At 54.5% G+C, this 20,305-nt stretch overlaps 1 protein-coding gene across 6 annotated transcripts in view; it reads right to left on the bottom strand.

Annotated features, from left to right (window-relative positions):
- Positions 1 to 7: 7 nt before the first annotated feature.
- NFIX (nuclear factor I X) overlaps positions 8 to 20,305 on the bottom strand; it is a 94,709-nt gene continuing 74,411 nt past the window's right edge. For 3 of the 6 annotated variants that reach the window (XM_080937187.1, XM_080937190.1, XM_080937188.1), the window contains exons 7-11: positions 18,250 to 18,372; positions 16,135 to 16,310; positions 10,774 to 10,921; positions 8,638 to 8,729; positions 8 to 3,921 (exon numbers count right to left, since the gene is read on the bottom strand). In XM_080937187.1, coding sequence (XP_080793313.1) covers positions 3,907 to 3,921; positions 8,638 to 8,729; positions 10,774 to 10,921; positions 16,135 to 16,310; positions 18,250 to 18,372 — 554 coding nt within the window. In that variant the 3' untranslated portion in view covers positions 8 to 3,906. The remainder of the gene's footprint in view (positions 3,922 to 8,637; positions 8,730 to 10,773; positions 10,922 to 16,134; positions 16,311 to 18,249; positions 18,373 to 20,305) is intronic. The other 3 variants (XM_080937189.1, XM_080937191.1, XM_080937192.1) reach the window with 3 other exon arrangements.

Consider the following 20,305-nt stretch of genomic DNA (forward strand, 5'->3'; position numbering starts at 1 on the left):
GACACTCTTGCATTTGTTTTTCTTTATTTCTTTATTTCACATACACATTAGCCATTCAATGGAGAAGCCGTAGAGTCAGGCAAAGATGGTATAACAGAAGCGCAGTGACGGGGGTGGGGCGGGACTGGGCGGGCGGAGAGGGGACAGACGGGCTGGCTGCCTACTTGCATTCCGCTAGGACACTGAAAACCCAGAAAACAAAACAGACAGTAAACTACCCTTGTTTCTTATGTATCTCAGTGCAGAGACGGGGGAGGGGGATTGGAGGGCAGAGAAGGGAGACCAGGCTGAAAGAGGAGCAGAGGGAAGGGACGCTAAGGGGGAAGCACACCAAATCCATTAGTACTATATATATAGAGATACTCGTATATACTGCGTTTCTTAGCCTAAGAAGAAACTTGTTTGACGGGACGGGCGGCCTTTGCGGTCCGCGATGCTGGTGCTGGTGGGGCGCACGGATCTCCCAAGAGGGGCCAAAACGGGGGGCTGGCCCCAGCTGGCTTGCGCGGGGGGGGGGACGCCCCGAGGGTGGATAGGGTGGGGGGAGCAGAGGTGGGGCTGGGATGCCCCTAGGGCTCTCGATTGGGGGACAAAGTTCTCATAACTTTATTGCTCCATTATTTTTCTCTCATGGGGGGATTCCGTTCAGCACGGTCGGGATGGGGAAACGGTGGGTCGTCTGAGCCACCCGGCCCCTCTGGGACCCAGAGCGCGGCGTCCGCTCCGCCAGCACGGGGGTGAGAACAAGGCACTAGGTCGGCCGGCCAGCGCGGGGGCGGGTGTGTAAGGCAGTCGACAGGGCTGGTTGCAGGGTAGGGTGGGGAAGTGTGCCGGGCTGTGTGCGTGCGTGCGTGCGTGCGCGGGCCTGGGCAAATCGACCTGTCAGCATGGCTGGACCTGTCCTGGAGCATCGAACCTCTCGGAGGAAGGGGAAAGAGTGGTGTTACGTGGGAAGGGGTAGGGGAGGAAACTACCAACTTGCTGAGCGCGCTCCTGATTAATGCTGGTGAGGGTCAAGTTGGCGTCTGGCTCAAAGAAGGGCGCTCGGAGTGGGGAGGGAGGGGAAAGGACGTTTGTTCGTTGGCATTGACCTCTGCGGGGGAGGGGGCCGGGGACCCCCACCGCGCCCCAGTGCCCGGAGGGGGAGGGGGCGAGGAAAGGGGTGGGGGCGCCTGGGGAGACCCACGGCCAGAGCAGTCCAGCCGCGGGGCGCACGCCGCTGTCCCGTTCCGTTAAACTCAACAAAGAAGGGATATGCGTGTTCCTAACAAGTGCAGAGTATTTAATTGATTCATAAACGTATGTATAATAGTTTGTGGGTTTTTTAAAAACGTACTTTATAATGTAATAAGCACCAGGGTTTTTATGTTTAATTATCTTAAAAATAATTTTCTCTCGTCCTTTTCCTTTTGATCTTGTGTTGGTTTTTTTTAAATATCGAGGTGTTTTTAAAATATTAACTGTGAACGTTTTCTTCAGCCCTCCCACCGAAATCGAACGACGAAACAAATTAAAACCCCAGATTATCCTCGTCAACGCAGGAAAACAGCAAAAAAAAAAAAAAAAAAAAAAAAAAAAAAAAAAAAACCAACCAACCAAACCAACAAACAAAAAAACCCAGTAAACTATCAAAAAGGAAAAAAATAAGGAAAAAGGAAAACACTCAGCTTTCATCCCCGCTAAGGGCAGGGCAGGCCCAGTTCTTTTAGCGTCCCCAGAGCCGCGAGGACATTACAACAAAAATATAATTTTTTTTCTTAATCTCTTAACATACAAAGATAGGAAAACTCTCTGATGCATTGCACTTGGTTCAATGAAAAAAAAAAGGTTAATTTCCCCTATTTTTTTTTTTTTTTTGTGGGTTGTTTCCTCTCCTAAACACGTCCCCACATCTGTCACCCTCATCGTCCCTGCCTGCCCTCACACCACCACTTGGGAAAGGAGCGCACCCCCACCCCAGTCCTCCCGAGGGTACCTCGCCGGGCACCTTGGGCCCCGGCCCAGCTGGCCTGCAGCTTCTGACCTCGCCCGGGGCACATGCCCCGTAATCCCACAGCCCGACTGTCCTCGACCGAAGAGGCGCATGCGGCCGGGCAGGGACCCTCTTTTGCTAGCTCTTAGCTCTGACCCTGTTTAGCCAACCGAACTGAAAAATCATTGCACTTTGACCGCGCGTCACGCCCGGCCCGCCCGGCCCCCCTCCCACCTTGGGGCACCCTCCCCTCGCACAGGGAGGCCCCCCCGCGGGATCTCCACCCCGGCCTGGCCCTCGACGCCACAGGGGAGGGCTTCACCCAATTTCCACAGAGCGCGGGGACAGCCGCCTCAGCCCCGAGCTCCCTGCTAGCGGCCATTCGCCTGCTCAGGGCCGCAGCCTCACCAACTAGATTCTCAATAAATAAAGCCCACAACCCACCCCCACGTGGTGCAATGTTGGACCGACTTTCGGAGGATCCTGACCTGTGCTTTGTGTTTTCATACCGGAGAGAGGCAGGCGCAAGGCCTTGAGAACCGGCCTGGGAGGGGAGATGCAGGGAAAGAGGACTAAGGCACAGAAAGACAAGCCAGAGGGGCCCAGTCACCCTGCAGGGGGGCTGGCGTGCTCGCGTTCTCCTGCCTCCCGGGGGCTTCTCAAGACCCTCTGGACAAGCCTCCACCATCCCTTACAGGAGGAGGGGGCTGGGAGGAGAGCTGCTTCCTGTGGTGTGTTACGAAATTGTTCCCAAGTTGCTCAAACAGAGGAGTTCCCAACTGCAACAGCGAAAGACCCAAACAATGACTGCCCCACCCCTAAATAAAGAGGAAAGACATTACAGCTAAAATCTAGGGAGAAGTGACCACGGGGTGTGGAGGAAAGAGAAGGGGACCAGAAAGCTCCAGAACACTCTAAGAGGATGACACCCCCCCACCCTCCACAGGAACTCAAAGTCTCGACGCCTACCTAGCGCAGGTGGAGGCTGCCTTGTCCTCCTCGCTCAGCTCCGGGGCCCTTTCTGCTCCACTCTCAGCCGGCCCCTGGAGGACTGTGTGCGGCAAGGGCAGGGGCAGGGCAGAGGGGCGGAGCGAGGGCACCTGCATGCAGGGCTGGGGTGCGGGGCGACCTGGGGCCGACTCCCTTCACTAGGGGCGTGGCAGAGGGCAGCAGTCCTTGCGGCCTGCGGGCGTGGAAGGGGGTGTCTGCACCAGGCTGGGCGTCCAGTCCAGAGCATTCTGACTTTCCTGTATGCTGTACAGAGGGGGGGGGGGGTCCAGCCCGAGAACTGTCCGGGCGGTTCAAAATGGGGTGGCAGAACACCCTCTATTCTGGACTCAGGCTGATTTCAGCTAGCTCTAAGGAGCATCCCTTTCCTACCCCTTGAAAGCCCTCGCCTGTCCCAGAGCAGCTGGGCCCAAAAGCCAGAGCAGAGGCTCCCAGGAAGGGCGAGAGGGAAAGGGAGGAAAGACGAAGTCCAGAGGGGAGCTCGAGTGTCTACTATGTTACGAGCTGTTCCTCGGGGCTCCTAGGGAAGCTTAGGTCCAGCGGAGGGTGGGGTCCCCAGAAACTGCCGGGCGGCCTGCTGGCTGCTCCTTCCTGGGAAGGCCGGGCTGGGTAGGAGGAAGGCAGTCTTGCATCCTTTCTGTTTGTCCTCTGCTTAGCAGAGTCCGCTTAGCATGCTTCTTTCTGCTTGGCTGCTGGTGTACAGCTCCGCTGAGACCCCTTCCGAGGGCTCCCAGAACTGGGCGGCTTTGGAACGCAGGGGTACCCGGGCTGGAGGAGGGAAGGGCTGAGTGGCTGACGACGTCTAAGTTTTGCTTTTCGGTGGGGCTGGGCTGGGGGATATTTCCATGTCTCACAATTTCTTCTCCCCCCTTTTTGAGGAACCTCTTTTTTTTTTTTTTAATTTGTTGTTTCTTTGTTGATCTTAATCAGAGGAACCAGGACTGTAATAGGACCAGAAAAAAATAAAAAGCGACCGTGAGAACAGCTGGGGCAGGTCCCAACTCCCATCTCACTCCCCACCCCCGCCCGACCTATGATCCCCAACCTCTAAAGTGAGCTCAGGAGGAGGGGCCAGGGTGCTGAGCAGCAGACCCCAATAGAGGAAGCCAAATCATTCTCTCCACCCTCTGAGGGAATCCCCCCCAGACCCCAGTGCAAGAGTCCAGCTGGCCTTCCCGTGGGCACGGTGCCCAGCGGGTGGGACCCCCATGGCTGGCACTGGCACAGACCTGGGATCTGGCCATGTTTGCAATTGTTTAGGTTTTTGTGTGGGACCTGGAAGGTGGGGAGGATGCCAGGCTGGGGCTTTTGTACCCATGGGGTTTGGGGGAGTAGGGTGGGGGTGGCCCAGCTTGAGTTCTTGCTGAGTTTTCTTTCTGTCCCTTTGGATTAAAAGCAGAAATTCACGTCTGTACATCCCAGCCAACGTCCTGTCCCTCAGGCTGAAAGACTGGGGGCAGGGAACCACATGGCTTCAGTTCCTACTAGGGCCAGGCCTGGGGGAGGGGGCCAGAGCCCACCCACCCTGACCGGTTCTGGGGCCTTTAGGGCACCAGACTAGGGAAGAAGCCTGAAGCACCCTGCAGTGGATAGTGCTTTCTTAAAATAGCCAGCAGGGGGCGCTGCCTTCCCGTATATAGGAGCCTGCTGGCAGTGAACCCAGTATACACAGGGTGTACCCCTGGGGCTGGCTGCTTGGCAACACCCTCCATCAAAGGCTCGACTCTAGTTTCCTGCCCAAGAGGGAGTGGAGGACTCTTCTCCAGACCTGTTCTTTGCTTGGGTATACCTGGAAGTACCATCACTACAAAATGAGGGTCACCGATATGGCAACTGGGGGTATCATCTCCGAACTCTGTCATAGACTTGGGTCTACAGGGCCAGACAGAGCCAAACACACACACACACACACACACACACGAGAGAGAGAGAGAGAGAGAGAGATGTACTATGTACACCCCAGATATACTATATACACACCAGATGCTGTTTCATTCCATCCTTGTCCCAAGCCCACGCTGATGCCAGACACACACAGTGCATGATCTTGACCTGCTTATAGTCACAGTCCTCAGCCGACAGAACTCAAATGCAGAGAGTGGGTAAGAGCCTATGGTTCTATTTGCTGCATGTGTGACAGCCATGAGCAGGCTGGCCGGGAATGTCCGTGCTCTGCCTAGGTAGAGCCCAGCCTGCTAAGTTGGGGTGAAGGTACCAGGCTTCCGGAGTGGTCAACTTTTCAAAAGAAGCCAGAGATCCAGGGAGAATATCACGTGAAATTTTCCAATATTTAAAATACTGTTGGAGCCAGGCATGGTAGTAAATGACTTTAATCCCAGTAGGTGGATCTCTTGATAGTTGGAGGCCAACCTACATAGTGAGATCCAGGACAACCAGGGTTACATTGAGACACCCTGTCTCAAAAATAAACACACTATTGGAGGCCAAAATCGGTGGCTTCTCTTGTAATCTCAACACTTAGGAGACGGAGACAAGAAGATTGTGTGGAATTTGAGTACAGCCAGAACTTCAGAGTGAATCCTAGGCCAGCCTGGGTTACAGAGTCAGACACTGTCTTGAAACTCAGAGAAATAAAAATCCTACGGGACTTAGGCCTAATGAAACTTGCTAGTAATTCCAACACACAAGAGGCTGCACAGAGGGACCAAGTTTGAGGCCAGCCTGTTACATCCTGGTTCAGAAACAAAATAAAAGTAGGAATCCCACCACTATTGGGCTAGGAGTATGGCCTTGTCTAGCATATCTAAGGCCCTGGGTTCCAACTCTTATTTAAAAAAAAAACAAAAACATTACTATTCCGATATTGATCAGCTAGTGCCAGACTCTGTTCCTTAGGCTCTAGTTTGGGATTACATTAGCTCATGTGAAATGAGGTTCTTAAACACAAGAATTAGCAATGAATTTGGAGAAGCAATATCTTGCTCCTTTAGTCCCAGCATTGAACTCAATCCCTAAACCTAACGGTGGAAAGAGAGAAGTGACTGGAAAAAATTGTCTTCTGATCCCTGTATGCATTCAGTGGTATGCACGCTCACATCTGAGCATTACACGTGTGGACGCTTGAACACATATGAACAAATCAAAATCAAAGTAAAGTCCGACCTTCAAAGAGCTGCTAGAATTTTCCGTGGCGGTGGATTCACTGATAACACGGTTTATTAGCATGAACACTTGAAATGTGGTTTGTGGAATAAGGTGTGGAGACTGAGCCTAGTCCCTCGGAAATATTAGGTGAGTGCTTTACTATGGAGCGTTCTCCAGCCCTAAGCTTTGCTCTAACTAATGATCAGTGGTGAGCAAGACAGAGGTGCGATGGATGGACACCCAGAAATGTGGGCACGGGCTGCAACGGTAAAGGGTACTGCCTATCAGCGATGCCTGCTGGGTGTGCAATGGAGGCCTGCTTCCCTCTGTGGGTTCCCAGGCAGCTGCCCAGGGTCCCTCTTGTCCACTCACTAAAAGCCAGGTAAAGGGCCTGGGAAGCCGAAGTGCAAACTCAGGACTGAGCTTCCTCACAGAGACAGGAGGTAGTCAGCAGAGCTCTGGGCAGGCCACGGGAGCCACCTGTCCTCTGCTTCCCTAACAAACACAGGCTGGTGGAGGACACCTGGGACATTGAGAGGGGCCCACACCAAGGTCTGAGCTGACCTGTATAGTCTTTATTGTCTCAACAGTGGGATGGGGACCTAGGAGGGCCTCCACACAGGCTTGGGGGGCAGGGGCCTGTTGTCAAGGCCAGCCCAACTTTCTCTGCTTACTCCTCACCCTCCTTTCCAAGCCAGGCCCCAAATTGATTAAAACTAAGTTAAAAAGCACTGTTTAGGCAAGGATAAAATTGCTAAATTTTTCCTTTCTTTCCTCATTCTATTGTCCTGTCTCCATCTGGTGCTCCAAGGATCAGCTAAAGTCACTGGTTACTGTGGAAACCACTCCTGATTGTCCCCCTAATGCCTTCTGCCTGCCCCCAGGCCCAAGGGCTCCTGCTCTGGGGTGTCTAACTTTCATTTCCCCACAATCCTCAAACACACCTGAGCAGTCAGGGCCCTGGATTAAGAAGAACTAATTCCCCCACATGCGAAATAAGGCAGGGGGAGAGAGAGACGAAATGTTTCCCAAACTTCCTCAAACTCTGACTTGGCCTCAAAACATCCAAGTCAAGCAGGCAGAGAAAGTGAAGGAGGGAAAACTGAGAAAGAGAGGGAGAGGGAGAGAGGGAAGGAGGGAGGGAGGGAGGGAGAGAGGGTTCCAACAGCAGTGGAGCAAGCACACTGGAAGGGGGAGAGGGAGGGAGCAATGGAGTCCTGCTCCTGGTGCCAGCCCAGAGCTGGGAAGGGAGGCCGCCTGCTGTCCCTTCCTCTGGCACCCCCTCCCACCTTCTGCCAGCAGGGCTTTCTCGGCCTCCCTGGCACAGAACAGAGTGGGCTGGCTCCAGACCCTGCTCAGAGCCATTGTTTTTCTTCTCAACACCCCCAAGTTCAAGTTCATCTGGGTGTTACATCATGTCTGGTTGCTCCTGGAAACCAGACGGGTCAGACGTGACTCTGGGGAAAGGGGGCGGGAGGCTGGAGGGGGTTGAAGTTCCCTTCTCCTCCCTCCTCACCACTAGGGAGCTCTGAAGTTTGACTAAGTGTGTGTGTGTGTGTGTGTGTGTGTGTGTGTGTGTGTGTGTGTGTGTTAAAGGAAAAGAAAGAAAGAAAAAGAAAAGACCCTCCAACCACACACAGAAAACTTCCATCCACCAAACTTTCTCTGGGCTGGGGCCTCGGCAGAGGCGCGGGCGGGCGGGGGCAGGAGCTAGCAGAGCCAGCCCTGAGGCTCTGAGCAGGGGTGGATTTCCCAGGGCCTAGGAAGCCAGCAAGGAAGTGTTTTTACAAAATTTACAAAAAGAAGAACATTTGTGTGCTTTTTCTGAAAGCCCTGGCCCTCTAAAGCTGCCCCTGGCCTGTTTCTGAGGTGAGTCCTCCCTGTGTCCCAAGCATCCTGCCTCCCTGCCCACTCTTCTCAGTCTTTCTAGATAAAAGCACACAAGAGATGTCCATGTGTGCACATGCGCTCTCAAGGCAGTCTGGGGCCTCATGCTGGAGGGCAAGTTTGACTTGCCTCCTTTTGAGAAGTAGGGGTGGCATCAGTAGGAACTGGGGGTTCCAGCAGCCTGTGCTTCCACCTAATGGGACTTATGGGGACCTAGGGAAGAGGCCTCCAGGGCTGCAGCCAGCTCTGCCTTGCCCTTGATGCCAGTCTGTGGGCATGCGGCCCACCAGACCTACTTTGTCCTTCCTGCAACTTCTTCTCCTCCGCCCACGGCTGGGGAAACAGGGACAGCCAGGATCAGGCAGGACAGGAAGAGATCCAGGAGATAGGGCCGTCTTCCTAGTCAGTACCTCTAACTTTCATCTTTGCTTACCAGGATGGCCCAGAGGCCTCCGGCCTCGGGCTGCCTTTCCCAGGTCCAGGGCTGTTAGAGCTAATTATCCAATTAGCCGATTAGCCAGGGAGCCTGAGGCTGCCTAGGGAGGCTGCTCAGCTGGGCAGAAGCCTGGGTGTGTGGCTCATAAGGAACAGCCCTCCTCAGGACTCCTAGTTTCTTTTCTCACACTGCGATGCACCCTGTGTGCACCCCTCTGCGTGCATCCTACCTGAGACTGCTGTGGGATGTTCAGAAAGTTGCCGTCCCGGGATCCGATGCTGACAAACCGGTTGGCAGAGGAGGCGCCTGTCGTTGTGAATGCTGTGGGGAGCAGAGAGAGGGAGAGACCAGGTCAGGCTCTGGGACCCACCTGGGCACTGCCTCTCTGGGCGGCTGAGAAAGGGAGAGACTAAGGTTAGACTGGCAGCAGGAAGGAAGAGTGAGGGGCTGTAGCTGGGGAGGTCAGGCTCCAAGTCCTTCCTTTCACTGACCAGGAGCATACACACACCCTCCTGTCTCAGCCTGTCAAGGCAGAGGTGAGGAAGGGCCCTTGAGGCTGAAGTCCCTTGGGTCTAGTTCTGTCCTCTACTGAGGCAATGGCTAGCACCAGGTTCACCAGTGGAGTCCCTAGCTTTTCTGTTTGTAGAAGGGTAGTGCAAAGGTGGGAGCTGGGCTGCCCGGAGCAGCCTGGCTGGGCGGTGGCCCTCTCATCCCGGCCACCTCTCCAGCCCCACAGCCTCACCAGGGGCTGTACCACTTACCACCCTGGGCAGTCCCATCGGTTGGCAAGTGGCTCAGGAACTCACAGGGGTCCAGTGGAGGGCTGAACCAGCAGGAGTGGTCACAAAAACCCCTGTGGCCTGGCTGCTGGGCTTGTGCTGTGGCAGAGAGGCTGGAGCACATGTTACTCTGCCCATCAGTGTGCTAGGCCAGGTGACAGAGAAAGAGGCCACAGACAGAGCCCCAGAGCTCAGCCACCTGGGGGCAGGGGGTGGTGGGAGGCAGCTGTCCAGTGCCCCAGGGGGGAAAAATGAACCCAACACCCCTGAGCTCTTGTGGGGTATCCAGCTGAACCTGACAGTTGGGAAACAGTCCCCAGAGGAAAATGGAGTGTCACAGTTTGCCTGGGAAGCCACCCCTGTCTATACCAGACACGTCCAGGACATGCTCACCAGTTTCTGTCCGCCTCTCTCCAGAAGTGTGCTCCAGCCTGGTTCCCTCCCCCACTCTGCCCACCTCCAGTGACTGTGATCGTGTCTAATGGCATATGCAAATGAGAAGATGGCATGAAGAGAGCAGGGAGGGGGAAGAACTCAAACCACGGGAGAGAAGGACAGAGAGCGCCAACGGACAGCAGTGTTGACATGGGCCACCCTCCCACCCACTCCTGCACAGTCCCAGCTCAGAGCTCTGCCCACCCAGTGCCAGCCCAAGACAGCACGCCGCCTGCCTTCCGCCTCTCCTGTCCTTCACGTCGGGTCTAGCTGGGTCTAGCTCTCCACTTAGATTTTTCTTCTCTTCCTTTTGGCAACATTTGTCATTGGATTTAAAGGAAAAAAAAAAAGGAAGGAAGGGGGAGGGAGGGAAGGAGGGAGGAAGAAAAAGATGAAGCCAGGACCCAGTGCCCCTCCCCCTTTCTCCTTGGAACTTACAACCTGGGAAAGGAACTGAGAGGAGAGAAAGGAAGGGAAGGGAGGATGGGAAGAGGGGAGAAAGGGAGAAAAAGAAGAAAAAGAAGAAGGAGGAGAAGAAGAAGTAGTAAAAGAAGAAACAACTAAATGGGGGACGGAGGGAAGAAGGCATTGGAAGCAGCCTCCTGCATCTTCAGAGACCCAAAGGGCCAGATGGAGGTGAGGGGGCCAGGCAAAAAGAAGATGGCGGTGGCATCACCTTGTGGTTACATTCAGTTTGTTTCGGTGTGTGTAAGGGAACAACAAAACAACAACAACAATAACAACAACAAAAAATTGAAAAACAAAACAAAACAAAAAAAAAAGTCAAAACCAAAAACCAAAACCAAAAGCAGCAATCAGGCATGAAGATGGCATGGCTGTGCCTCCCGCCCCCCTACCCGCGCCAGCACCCCCGGCCCAGTGCCCCACTGCACTCTCCCTCCCGCCCCCCAGGGGGGCCTGGGCCAGGGCCTGGCTGGGAGCAGTGGGCAGGGCTCATGGGGTGCTGGCTGGTGTAACTGTGGGCCCGGAGGCCATGGCCAGGGCTCGACCCTGCTCATCCGGTGGGAGGCTCTGAGGCGCTCTGGGTAGGGGCTTTGTTGGGAGGGGGCGCTCCTCTTTTTTGCAGTGGAGACTGTGTAGATGGGCCAGGGATGCTGGGCGCTGTGGTATCGGTTTCATCGTCCACTTACAAGGTGATGGAGGAGTCAAGGCGGCGCCGTCTGGGGCCGTGCTGGTGGTTTTGGAATCAGGCATAGGAAGGGGCACAGGTCTGGCCACTGGAGGCGGCGGCGGTAGCAAAAATGACCCCGGGACTTTGCCCTGGCCGCTACCGTTGGGCTGCGAACAACATAAATAGAGTGACGCATGAAGGCACATCACACACAGACACACGCTCGCTCCCCTGCGCGGCCGGCCGCTTGCTCCTGAGAGCAGGCGCTCCCGATGGAAGATGCAGGAGTGGGAGGGAGGGTCCTTTCCTCTAGGCACAGGACGGAGGAGGGTGTAAGGCCTCTATTTGGTCTCTTGGGTGTTTCTCTCTGTCTCTTTCTTTCTTTTTCCTCTTATGAAGTAGTGGGAGGGAAGAAGGGGGTGTCCGACGGGTGATTCCTCATTTCTTTCTTTTTGATCAGGATCTTACTGTGTAGCTCTGGCTGGCTTCAAACTCACCATGTAGACCAGGCCGGCCTCAAGATCTACCTGCCTCCGGCTCCCAAGGGCTGGGTTTAAAGGCGATGCCACCATATGTGGCTGACTTGTCAATTTTTAAGCAAGATGTTCTAGGTACAGAAATGAACCACCTAGTAATGCACACCACTGCACCTACAACAGCCATGCTCACCTCCAAGGTCTCAAAGGCACACTCCCTGCATGGGCCTAGCTGGGGCTAGCTGACTAGCCAAGACCCAAAGGCTTGCCAACATCCACCCCAATGGGCAGCCTGGCTCCAGAGGCTGTAAGCACGAGAAGCTCACCCTCCGTTCTATCTGCAGCAGATTCTGTTCTCAGCCTGCGAACAGTGGGGCGCTGGCCTTTTCTACAAAGATCAGCCAGTGAGGAAAATACGCCATTGGTGGCTCCAACTTCTGTGAGGTTCTTCAAGAGCGAGTCCCTGGATAACGCACGCCCTCAGGAGCCAGGGACATTCTGCCACCAAGATCCATTCCTTGTCCTTTTGTGCCCTCTTTGGCCTCAAACTTTGGTTTCTCCTCCAGGCCTCATGCCTGCCCGTGTCTGGGTCAGCTTCAAGGCTTCAGAGAAAGTACCACAGGCTCCCCAGCCATTGGCAAGCCCAGTTTCCCCGGAGAGACCTGGAACTTGCTTCCTCTGCTTGGGACAGAGCCCTCAATGCCCACCTGCAGCAGCTCGAGTGCAGAGAGGCCTGGCCCCAGCTCTTCTTTTCCTACGGAGCAAACTTCAGCCCTTCTGGCCACTTAGGCACAAGTCCTAGGGAGGTCTTTCTCTCTCAACTTGCCCTCAGACTGGTAAGCCTCCTGCCTCCACATCCCGAATGCTCAGATTATAAGGGTCCATTATGATACCCAGCCAGTGCTCCTCCTACAGGAAGACACACCCCAGGAAACCCCCCACCTCCAGGGACGTGAGATGTTTCCAGCCAGCATCAGTCTGTCCCCACTCTTGGCTGATGACAATGAGACTGTGGGGGCGGGGGTAGTGTGGGGGAAGTAGTTGGGGGGGGATGAAGGTGTGGGGCCACTTTTGCTCTGATAGTGAGTGGCAGCTTGGTGCTCTGGATGTCAGACCATGGCCCAGGCATTATACTCATGCTGTGTTTGACCTTCCAACTACTCACAAGGGAACAGTTCTCACATCAGGGTCATTTGGTCCCCAATCTACTGGCAACATCTAGAGCCATTTTTGAGGCCTTGAAGATACTATCAAGTGGGTAGCTACAAATCCATATCCTATAGCGTGCAGGACAGAAGCTCGCCCTCTGGTCAAAGCTAACAGTACCTCCTTTGATGCAAAGGAAGCTTTAGTCTACCCATTCTACAGCTGAATCCAGTGAGGTTCTGTGCAGGGAAGTAGTTCATCCAAAGTCACCCGCTACACTGGCCATGCCTGGAGGCAGATCCATATCTGTGAGCCTTTGGCAGCCTCAACGGCCCTTCTTCCCTAAAAGCAAATTAGCCCACCTCTCTTTCAAATGTTCCACTGTTTTAGAAGAAAGACACAGTCTCCCCGATGGTCACTCAAGGTTCCTATTCTACACCCTATCTCTTTTTCCAGGCATTTCCCATTCTGAGTCCCCTGGACTTTCTAGAACTCAGGCTGACAGTGAGGTCAGAGACCAACCCTGCTCACCTCAGAGTGCCCTACCTGAAGCTCCTTCCTGTACTCCTGAAGGTCGTTCTAAAAGCATCACACACACCCAAGGACCAGCCAGAGTCTCTGCGTCATACTGGTCCCTCACTGTCTGTCCTATTCTTCTCGGATAACTCCTGGTCCTTCGTCAGAGTCATGGGAGCAGCTGACCCCAGACTCCAGCACGCCAGCACTCAAGTTCCACTTCTAGGAGGCAGGACCTCGGGGGTCTTTCCCTCCAGTGGGACTATGTTGTCCTTTCTGCTTTATCTTCTTCCATCTTTTTGTGGGTTCCAGGGATCAAGCTCAGGCCATTAAACTTCTGTGGCAATGCTTTACTCCTGAGGATGACTGAACATCTGACTCTCCTGCCTTCACCTCCCAAAGACTGGGATTACAGGCATACACTGCCATGGCCAGCTCCTGCTCCACTTTAGTCACACCTGACCCAGACCTCCGGTTCTTCTAGCTACGAGCCGTTATCCCTAATGACCTGCTAGATCTGACACACGATTCCTCCTGCCATTCCTGCATGCTCTGAGGATGACTGTTTTAGAGCATCTGGCAAAATCAATCTGCCCAGCATCTGTGACCTGGACTGGAGTCTTTTGTGCTAAGATGTGACCATCTTAGAGTGACTCATTCTAGGCAGCATCAGGACCAAAGGGTAGGCTTTCCAGCTCTGTAGGGGTATCAGTGAGAGCCAAGCAGCAGCCTCTTCCCTGGTGTCTAAGGTCTGTCTGGCTCTCATCCCATTCTTCCCCCAGACAGGAAATGGAACAGTCCCACAGACTATAGCCTCATGACTTCTCTCTGGGCTCCCAGGATCTAGGGTACAGCATGGAGCCCACCTCCTGCAAGAGTGTCTAAAAGGACAATGAGTTGACGAGGCTAGTCACAATACTCAGACTTATTTCTAGAAGCAGCGTTCACCAGGTCTGAGACATCAGAGTTCTAGGTGAGATGTAAGTCAAGGCGTTAAAATATCAAGGTCTTTGATCCGTGTTACCTTAGGAACTGAGTTGGGGCTGAAGAAGTCTACAGCTGGTCCAGCACATCACCTGCCTCGCACACACGGATGGCAGCATTCTGCTGAGTCATTATCCGCACTGGGCCCTCACCACCGCTGAACACTTCTACCCAGGACCCTTCCTCTTGCCCTCAGCATCACCTCAGATGCTGTCTCCACGTGACCTGCTAAACAAGCACCCTAGACTTGGGCGGAAGGATGCAATATCAGGGTACCTGAAAGCCTTCTGTAACAGTCTGCATTTCCACACTATAGATATTTCCCTGAAAGGCTGCTCTGTGACCTGGGGTTCCTGGGGTGGTGCGGGAGATGCTCCTGTAGGTTCTAGGTCAGTGGTTTCTAAAGTGGGTGTTCTGGCCAGAAGTCTGGGAGCAGGACCTTGGTAGACACTTGGGTTCCTAGGGTCCACCGTTGCTGAAATGAGCTGAAGGCTGAGGCCTCTGGTGACTCTTCACACAGGCTAAGTCTGAGGACTGCTGCTCCACTGTGGCCAGAGAGAGCAGCTTCTGTTCTCCGATAAGCCAGCCTCTTTCCAACGTGAGTGCAGAAGCCCCACAGTCCCTGCTGCAGGCTTTCCTCAGTCTCAGGTCACAGAGGAAGTTCTGACAGGATTCCCTACTCCCCGGTGCTAGTTACATTCATAAGGTGCCTGCTTTCATCTCTGTCTGCAGTCTCACGGGGACAGGTACCTGTCTTGAGAAAATAACTAGGCAAAGTGAGTGTTCCACATTACACATGCCAGGTCACAAGACAGGCTCAGAACCCAGCCCTCAGGAGGCAGGAGCCAAACTCAGTCTTTCTTCAGGGTCCTGTGGTGAGAGGCTCTTTGCGTTGATCTAACGGTCCTAGGTTCTGCTTCTCTGAACTCCGAGCCTGTCTGTCTGCCTCTACAGGTTACACAGTAGTCCTCTGGAGTCTACTCTGTCTCTGAAGTGTCAACCAGGGGCCAGCTCTAACCCCTACCCCTCTAAGATGGGTAGTTTTTATCTAGAGAGGCATGAAGGCCGCCAATATGCTAAGTTGTAGAGTCAGCAAGAGAAACTGTCACGGAAGAAGAGGAGGGCAGAAGAAGGGGTTTGGGGGAGCAAGCCAGAGGAAACAGGACCAGTCCCAGGATGGGCAGAGAGCCAGGATGAAGACCCTAGACGGGCCAGTCAACGCCTTTTCTTCCAGGAGCACATCAAGGCAGCCTGGGACAACAGAGGACCACTGCTCTTCCCCCTCACTGCCTCTGGCATGTGCCTCCAGAATGCCTCCCAACTTTTTTTTCTAACCCCTTGAACATCTTCCTGCTGACTTCTTACAGACAGACTGTCTGTACCAGCTGAAAGAGGAGCTGGGAGTTCTCATCCCGCTGGACTCAGAACTGCCCAGAAGTCTAGACCACCGTGTCTCACCTTAAGTGACCCCTAGAGACTGAGCACGCCCTGCCGGCATCTCTGGCCTATTATCCTCCTTGATAACCCCTTTGCTGAGTACCTTGAGTTTGGACCAGGCCCTGGGACTGGCTAATAGAGAAAGAATCCACAGGGAGCTCAACCGTCCCACAGAATGGTGGATCAGAAGGATTTTCTAGAACTGTAACAGTGTGGGAGCCCTTTGTGATGAGTCCTGATGTAGAAATCTATCTTCCCACAGGCTTCTCATGGGGCATAGAAAGTCAGAGATAGATTTGATGGCCATAACTGAGAGGAAGGAGGCTCCCGGCATGTGTCAGGTGGGGGCCAGTGATGCCTCCTACCGAGTCCAGGGCAGCCTCACACCACGAAGAACAAACAGTCCAAGGTCAACAGTGATAAGCCAGGCAAACTGAGGTCCAGAATCTCTCAAATTCTTGACCCTCTAAGGGAAGAGGTAGTGGTCCAAGGCCTAGATTGGACAAATTACAGGCTCATTCTTGCTGGGAGCCATGGGTCAACAGGAAGGGCAAGAAGCCCCGAAGGGAGGGTTGGACAGCTGCCCCAACTCTCCAACCCTAACACAGGCCCTAGCACAATCCTCAGACCCTGGCCCCAAGCCCACTAAAACCGACCAGAGGTAGATTCTTATGGGCTCTCTGCTACCCCAACTCCAGGTATGCTCCAGACTTTTGGCCCTATCCTTGTGAGCCCTTAAACAGACAGATGGGACAGACAGAAAGACAGACACACAGTTAAACAGATGAGGCTACATGGCCTCCTGTGCCCTTTGGACTCACCTGCCCGGTGGCCTGACCCGAGCCGTCAGAGCACACAAACTGTACGAACTCCTTCAGCGAGTCCTGCCCATGGTGGTGGTGGTAGCGGATGGTGGGGTGTGTGAAGTACGGGCTCGACTGCTGAATGATGGACGTGGAAGGGAAATGCAGTGCCGATGCTGTGGCCCGGGGGCTCCCTGTGTGCACACAGGCAGGGGAGAGAAAGGGGTGTGAGAACAGCCACGTGGAAAAGCAAGACATGGCGGTTGGTAGAAGGGCTGAGCATCCTGAGGAAGAGGCAGAATGGGGCAGAAGCACTGTGTCAGGCACAAAAGGCTTGTCACCCAAGTTTAAAAAATCCAATGCAACAAACCGAACTAAACTGGCAGGCTAGTACCTGAGGGACAGCTGTAGAATCTATAAACACTCTTTGACTTGAGCTGGCTTGGGGGTTAACTGAGGCAGGAAAACAGCTACCAGTGCAGTGGGACTGTTTAAAATGGTTAGGTTGTTGCTTTTCTGGTTTGTTTGTTTGTTGAGACAGGGACTCTTGCAGCCCAGGATGAACTTGATGACCTTAAGTTCTGGGCCCTCCTCTCCTTGACTGCAGGCGTGCATCTGGGTGCTTTTTTGTTATTTGCTTTTGGATGGTGGATTTTCTTTTGTTTTCGCACTAACGGGGCTTGAGCTCCTGGCTACCCGCCTGCTAGAGGAGCTTTCTGCCACCAGCTTTCCTGCCCAGAAAACTGTTCTAATGTTATTTGCTTCTCAAAAGCTCTAGTTTGGATTTTTGAGCCAGTCATAAGGCCTCCTATTCTTGATCCTCCTGCCTCGGTGTCCTGTGTGCTGGAATTTCAGGTGTTAGGACCATCCTATGCTTTGTAATTGTTTTTTTTTTTTTTTATTGTTTAGAAACAACACTAAAAATATGTTACTTATCGTTGGTTTAGTTTTTAGCATCCTGAGCATTTTCCTTCTTTTGCTCTTGGCACAGACCACTTCCCCCGTCCGAGATGTAAGCTTGCCAGAAGGACCATCCACGAATTACCACGGCTCCCCGGTCTCTGGACAGAGGCCCTGCCTGTGCAGGACCCGCACCCAGCACACACACAGCTCCAAATGTGTCCAGGCCTCCTTCATGTGTTGGCCTTGCCACTGTGAACTCACAGTTCCTACCCCTGTACAGGCCTCAGCTCTTCCTCAGGTTCTCCCCCTTCCTGTCTGTTTCCAATCAGCTCACTCTTGCTCTCAGTTTCATTAGGGGGCTGAGGAAACTTGGCTTTCTCTCTGGAGTTCATAAAAATGGAGTGCAGCAGTGTGGAGCCTGCCTCCCTCCTGCCGCCTGCACTAGGCCTGGGCTCCCTGCCCCCACCTTGTGGCCACCACACCCTGCCCCAGTGCTGGCTGCCTCTGGGCTCTAAGCCAGGAGGCCCCAAGGAGGAAGCCAGGAGGTAAACCTCCCTGTCGTGTCCTACAGAAGAGAAGAGAGGAATGGCAGACACAGGGCCATGTGCAAACAAAAGCCAGGCCTCTGCTGCCAGATGGGTGCTGAGGGAAGAAAGTAGCACTTTTGGGAGAGCCAGGTTCCCGGGGATCCTGCCCGGCCCCACCCTCAGGAAGATCCAGCATCTTCTGGGGGGGGGGGGCTGAAGAGAGGTGCCCTCAAAGCAGCAGGACAGTCCTTTTCATGGTGAGCCTTGTCCTTTTGGCCCAGCCCTTCGCTTCTGGGAAAGGCATGGAGGCCCAGATTAGGTGACAGTTTTGCTCTAGGACAGACACCAGGAACCTGGACTGCTGAGCAGTGCTCTTTCTAATCCACAGGAGAGCAACTTGGCTCAACTACTTGCTAGTGGGGGAGGGGGAGGCTGCATGCAGCTCCCAGTGAGCATGTGCAAAACATGCACCCAACATAGACTTATGCAGCCAGAGTTAGCACGTGGGAGGGATTCTAGGAATGGAGTGGTGGGCAAGCCTGGTTCTCAGAGGTACACTGCCCATCCTATGCCACCCCACTGCCGTGCCACGACCCACTTGGGGAGCCCAGAACTCCCTGGCCTCCTGTGGTACCTGGCCAGCTGCCCCTTGCTGTGGCTGCCTCCCCGCAGTGTCCCCTTAAGCCCCACCCCCATCTCTCACCTGGTCTGACTCCAGCAAGCACAGGCAGCGGGTGGTGGGTGAAAGCCATGCGTGGGGAACTGCCCTGAGAGGAGAGGGCGCTGCAGAAGTCCAGCTTTCCTGACTTCTTTAGAGAAGCAGGGCCTGGGGGGAGGAAGCAGCAACACGCGGATTTAGCTGGCTGGGGTGGGAAGCCAGCAAAGCAGCCCGCTCCTTCTCTCTCCTCAGCTCCCAGCAGCCTTTCCTCCACCTCGGGCCCTGCTCTGCTCCTCCTGTGGCCTGACCTCAGGGGTGTGATCTGGCTATGGCTGCTTCTGCATATGGGGCCCCTGGTAACGTGCTGGATGAGGGTGGGAGAGGAAGGCATCCTGCTCCTGATGGTCGGGAAAGGAATTAAAATGGGTACAGGGCTAGCATCTAGGAAGGGATGCACTGAGGAGCCCACAGAGGCCAGCTGGAGAACCGGGAGTGACAGGCCATGAATGGAGCGAGAGAGACAAGGGTGGGACTACAGGCTGGGAGCTGTGACAAGACACCCTGAGCCCTAGGACACTCTGGCCTCAAGAAATCTGTTCTCTTGCTGGAGAAAAGGAAACGGGAAAACATAGTTAGAGGCCCTCCAGAGTGACAACAAGAGAACAAAGGCGGGAGCCAGAGCTGGAGTACCCTGGGGACAGCTAGAGGGCAAGGACTGCCCTGGCCACAGGGCCCAGAGAGTGGGTTTCTTCTCTGCCCTGTTGCCAAAGGCAAGGGCGGTATTGAGCCGGAGACAGGGGAACAAAAAGACCCCTGGGCTTTGCCTTTGACAGTCAGAGATTGCAAGCCAACATCGTCTCTGTCCAGTACGCACTGATCAAGGTGACAGGCTGGCAAACGGCTCCCAGGGGCACGTTCTTTTGGTATCTCTTGTCCTGGGCTGAGCTTCAAGGCTCTGCCTAGGCTGACCAGGCAAGGTGGAGGTGAGGCAGACTTTGAGCTTCAATCTTTGAGGGATACATCTAGTTGCTTTTGATGGGGAAAAGGGGGCTGCAGAACAGAAACCCAGAGTTTCAACCACAGAGAGAAGTAGCGGGGGGGGGGGTCGCGGGGGGGGGAAGCTCCCAGCGACCAGCAGAGGTGTTATCTGGCGGCAGCTGTGTACCACCTGATAGCTGGCATGGTGAGGAGGGGGGAGTGCCCCACCAGCTGTGCACAGCTGTCCCTGCTGCTGCACAGTGCCTTCCCAGCTGTTCCCATCCTGCAGCTGGGCTGCTTAATTGGTGATTTGTCGCAGCCCAGGGAAACAACGACAAGTTGGGGGGTAAGGGATCCTGGGGGGAGCAGTGCATGGCAGGTCTACCAGAAGCGGCAGAAATGGCAGGCGGTAAAGCAGACAGAGGACAGACTGCAGAAGCCTGGCGAGGAGGCTCTTGGGAACATGGAGTCACAGGCAGTCAGCGAGTCCTCAAGGTACCCTAGCAGCAGTCCTTACAGATGTCACCTGCCCAAGGGCAAGCCTGGCCGGGACCTGGCACCCAACAGCCATCAACCTTCTCAGCTCACTCTCCATCCACCTCCAGAGATTCTCCTAAGGATGTGTGTAGACTGTGTACACTGGCCCAGGCCCCGTCTGCCTCAGGGAGATCCTGTGAGGAACTGCCACGTCGTACTGGTGCTTTTCCATAGAGCAGTCTCCATCGGTGCTATAGAGGGGGCCAAGTCTGACAGTCCCTCAGCCCAAGACCAGGAGGCAAGCTTTTCTATCTTTGCCCAGGAACCAGCGCCAAAGCCAGGGGCTACGGTGGCTCTCTCAGTCCATTCTTTACCAGGCACCTGGCTCAAACAATGAAGTCCCCAGTCCCATCCATAGTGTCCCCAGCTCCATCTACACTGGACAAGTTCTCTGGACATTGTACAATGACAGGTCTGCACTTTCGGGTCCCAATGCCTCAAGGACACACACAGGTGTGCACAAATCTGTCCCTCTGAGCTTCGATGCTGCCCATATGAGCGGCCTGTCCATGCAGCCCATGCAGCCCAGGGCTGGGCTCAGCAGGAAGCCAGCTCGGTGAGGATGGGGAAGGTCTGGGCGGTTTCC

The sequence above is a fragment of the Micromys minutus genome (genome assembly GCF_963924665.1).
Source record: "Micromys minutus genome assembly, chromosome: 24".
NCBI lineage: Eukaryota > Metazoa > Chordata > Mammalia > Rodentia > Muridae > Micromys > Micromys minutus.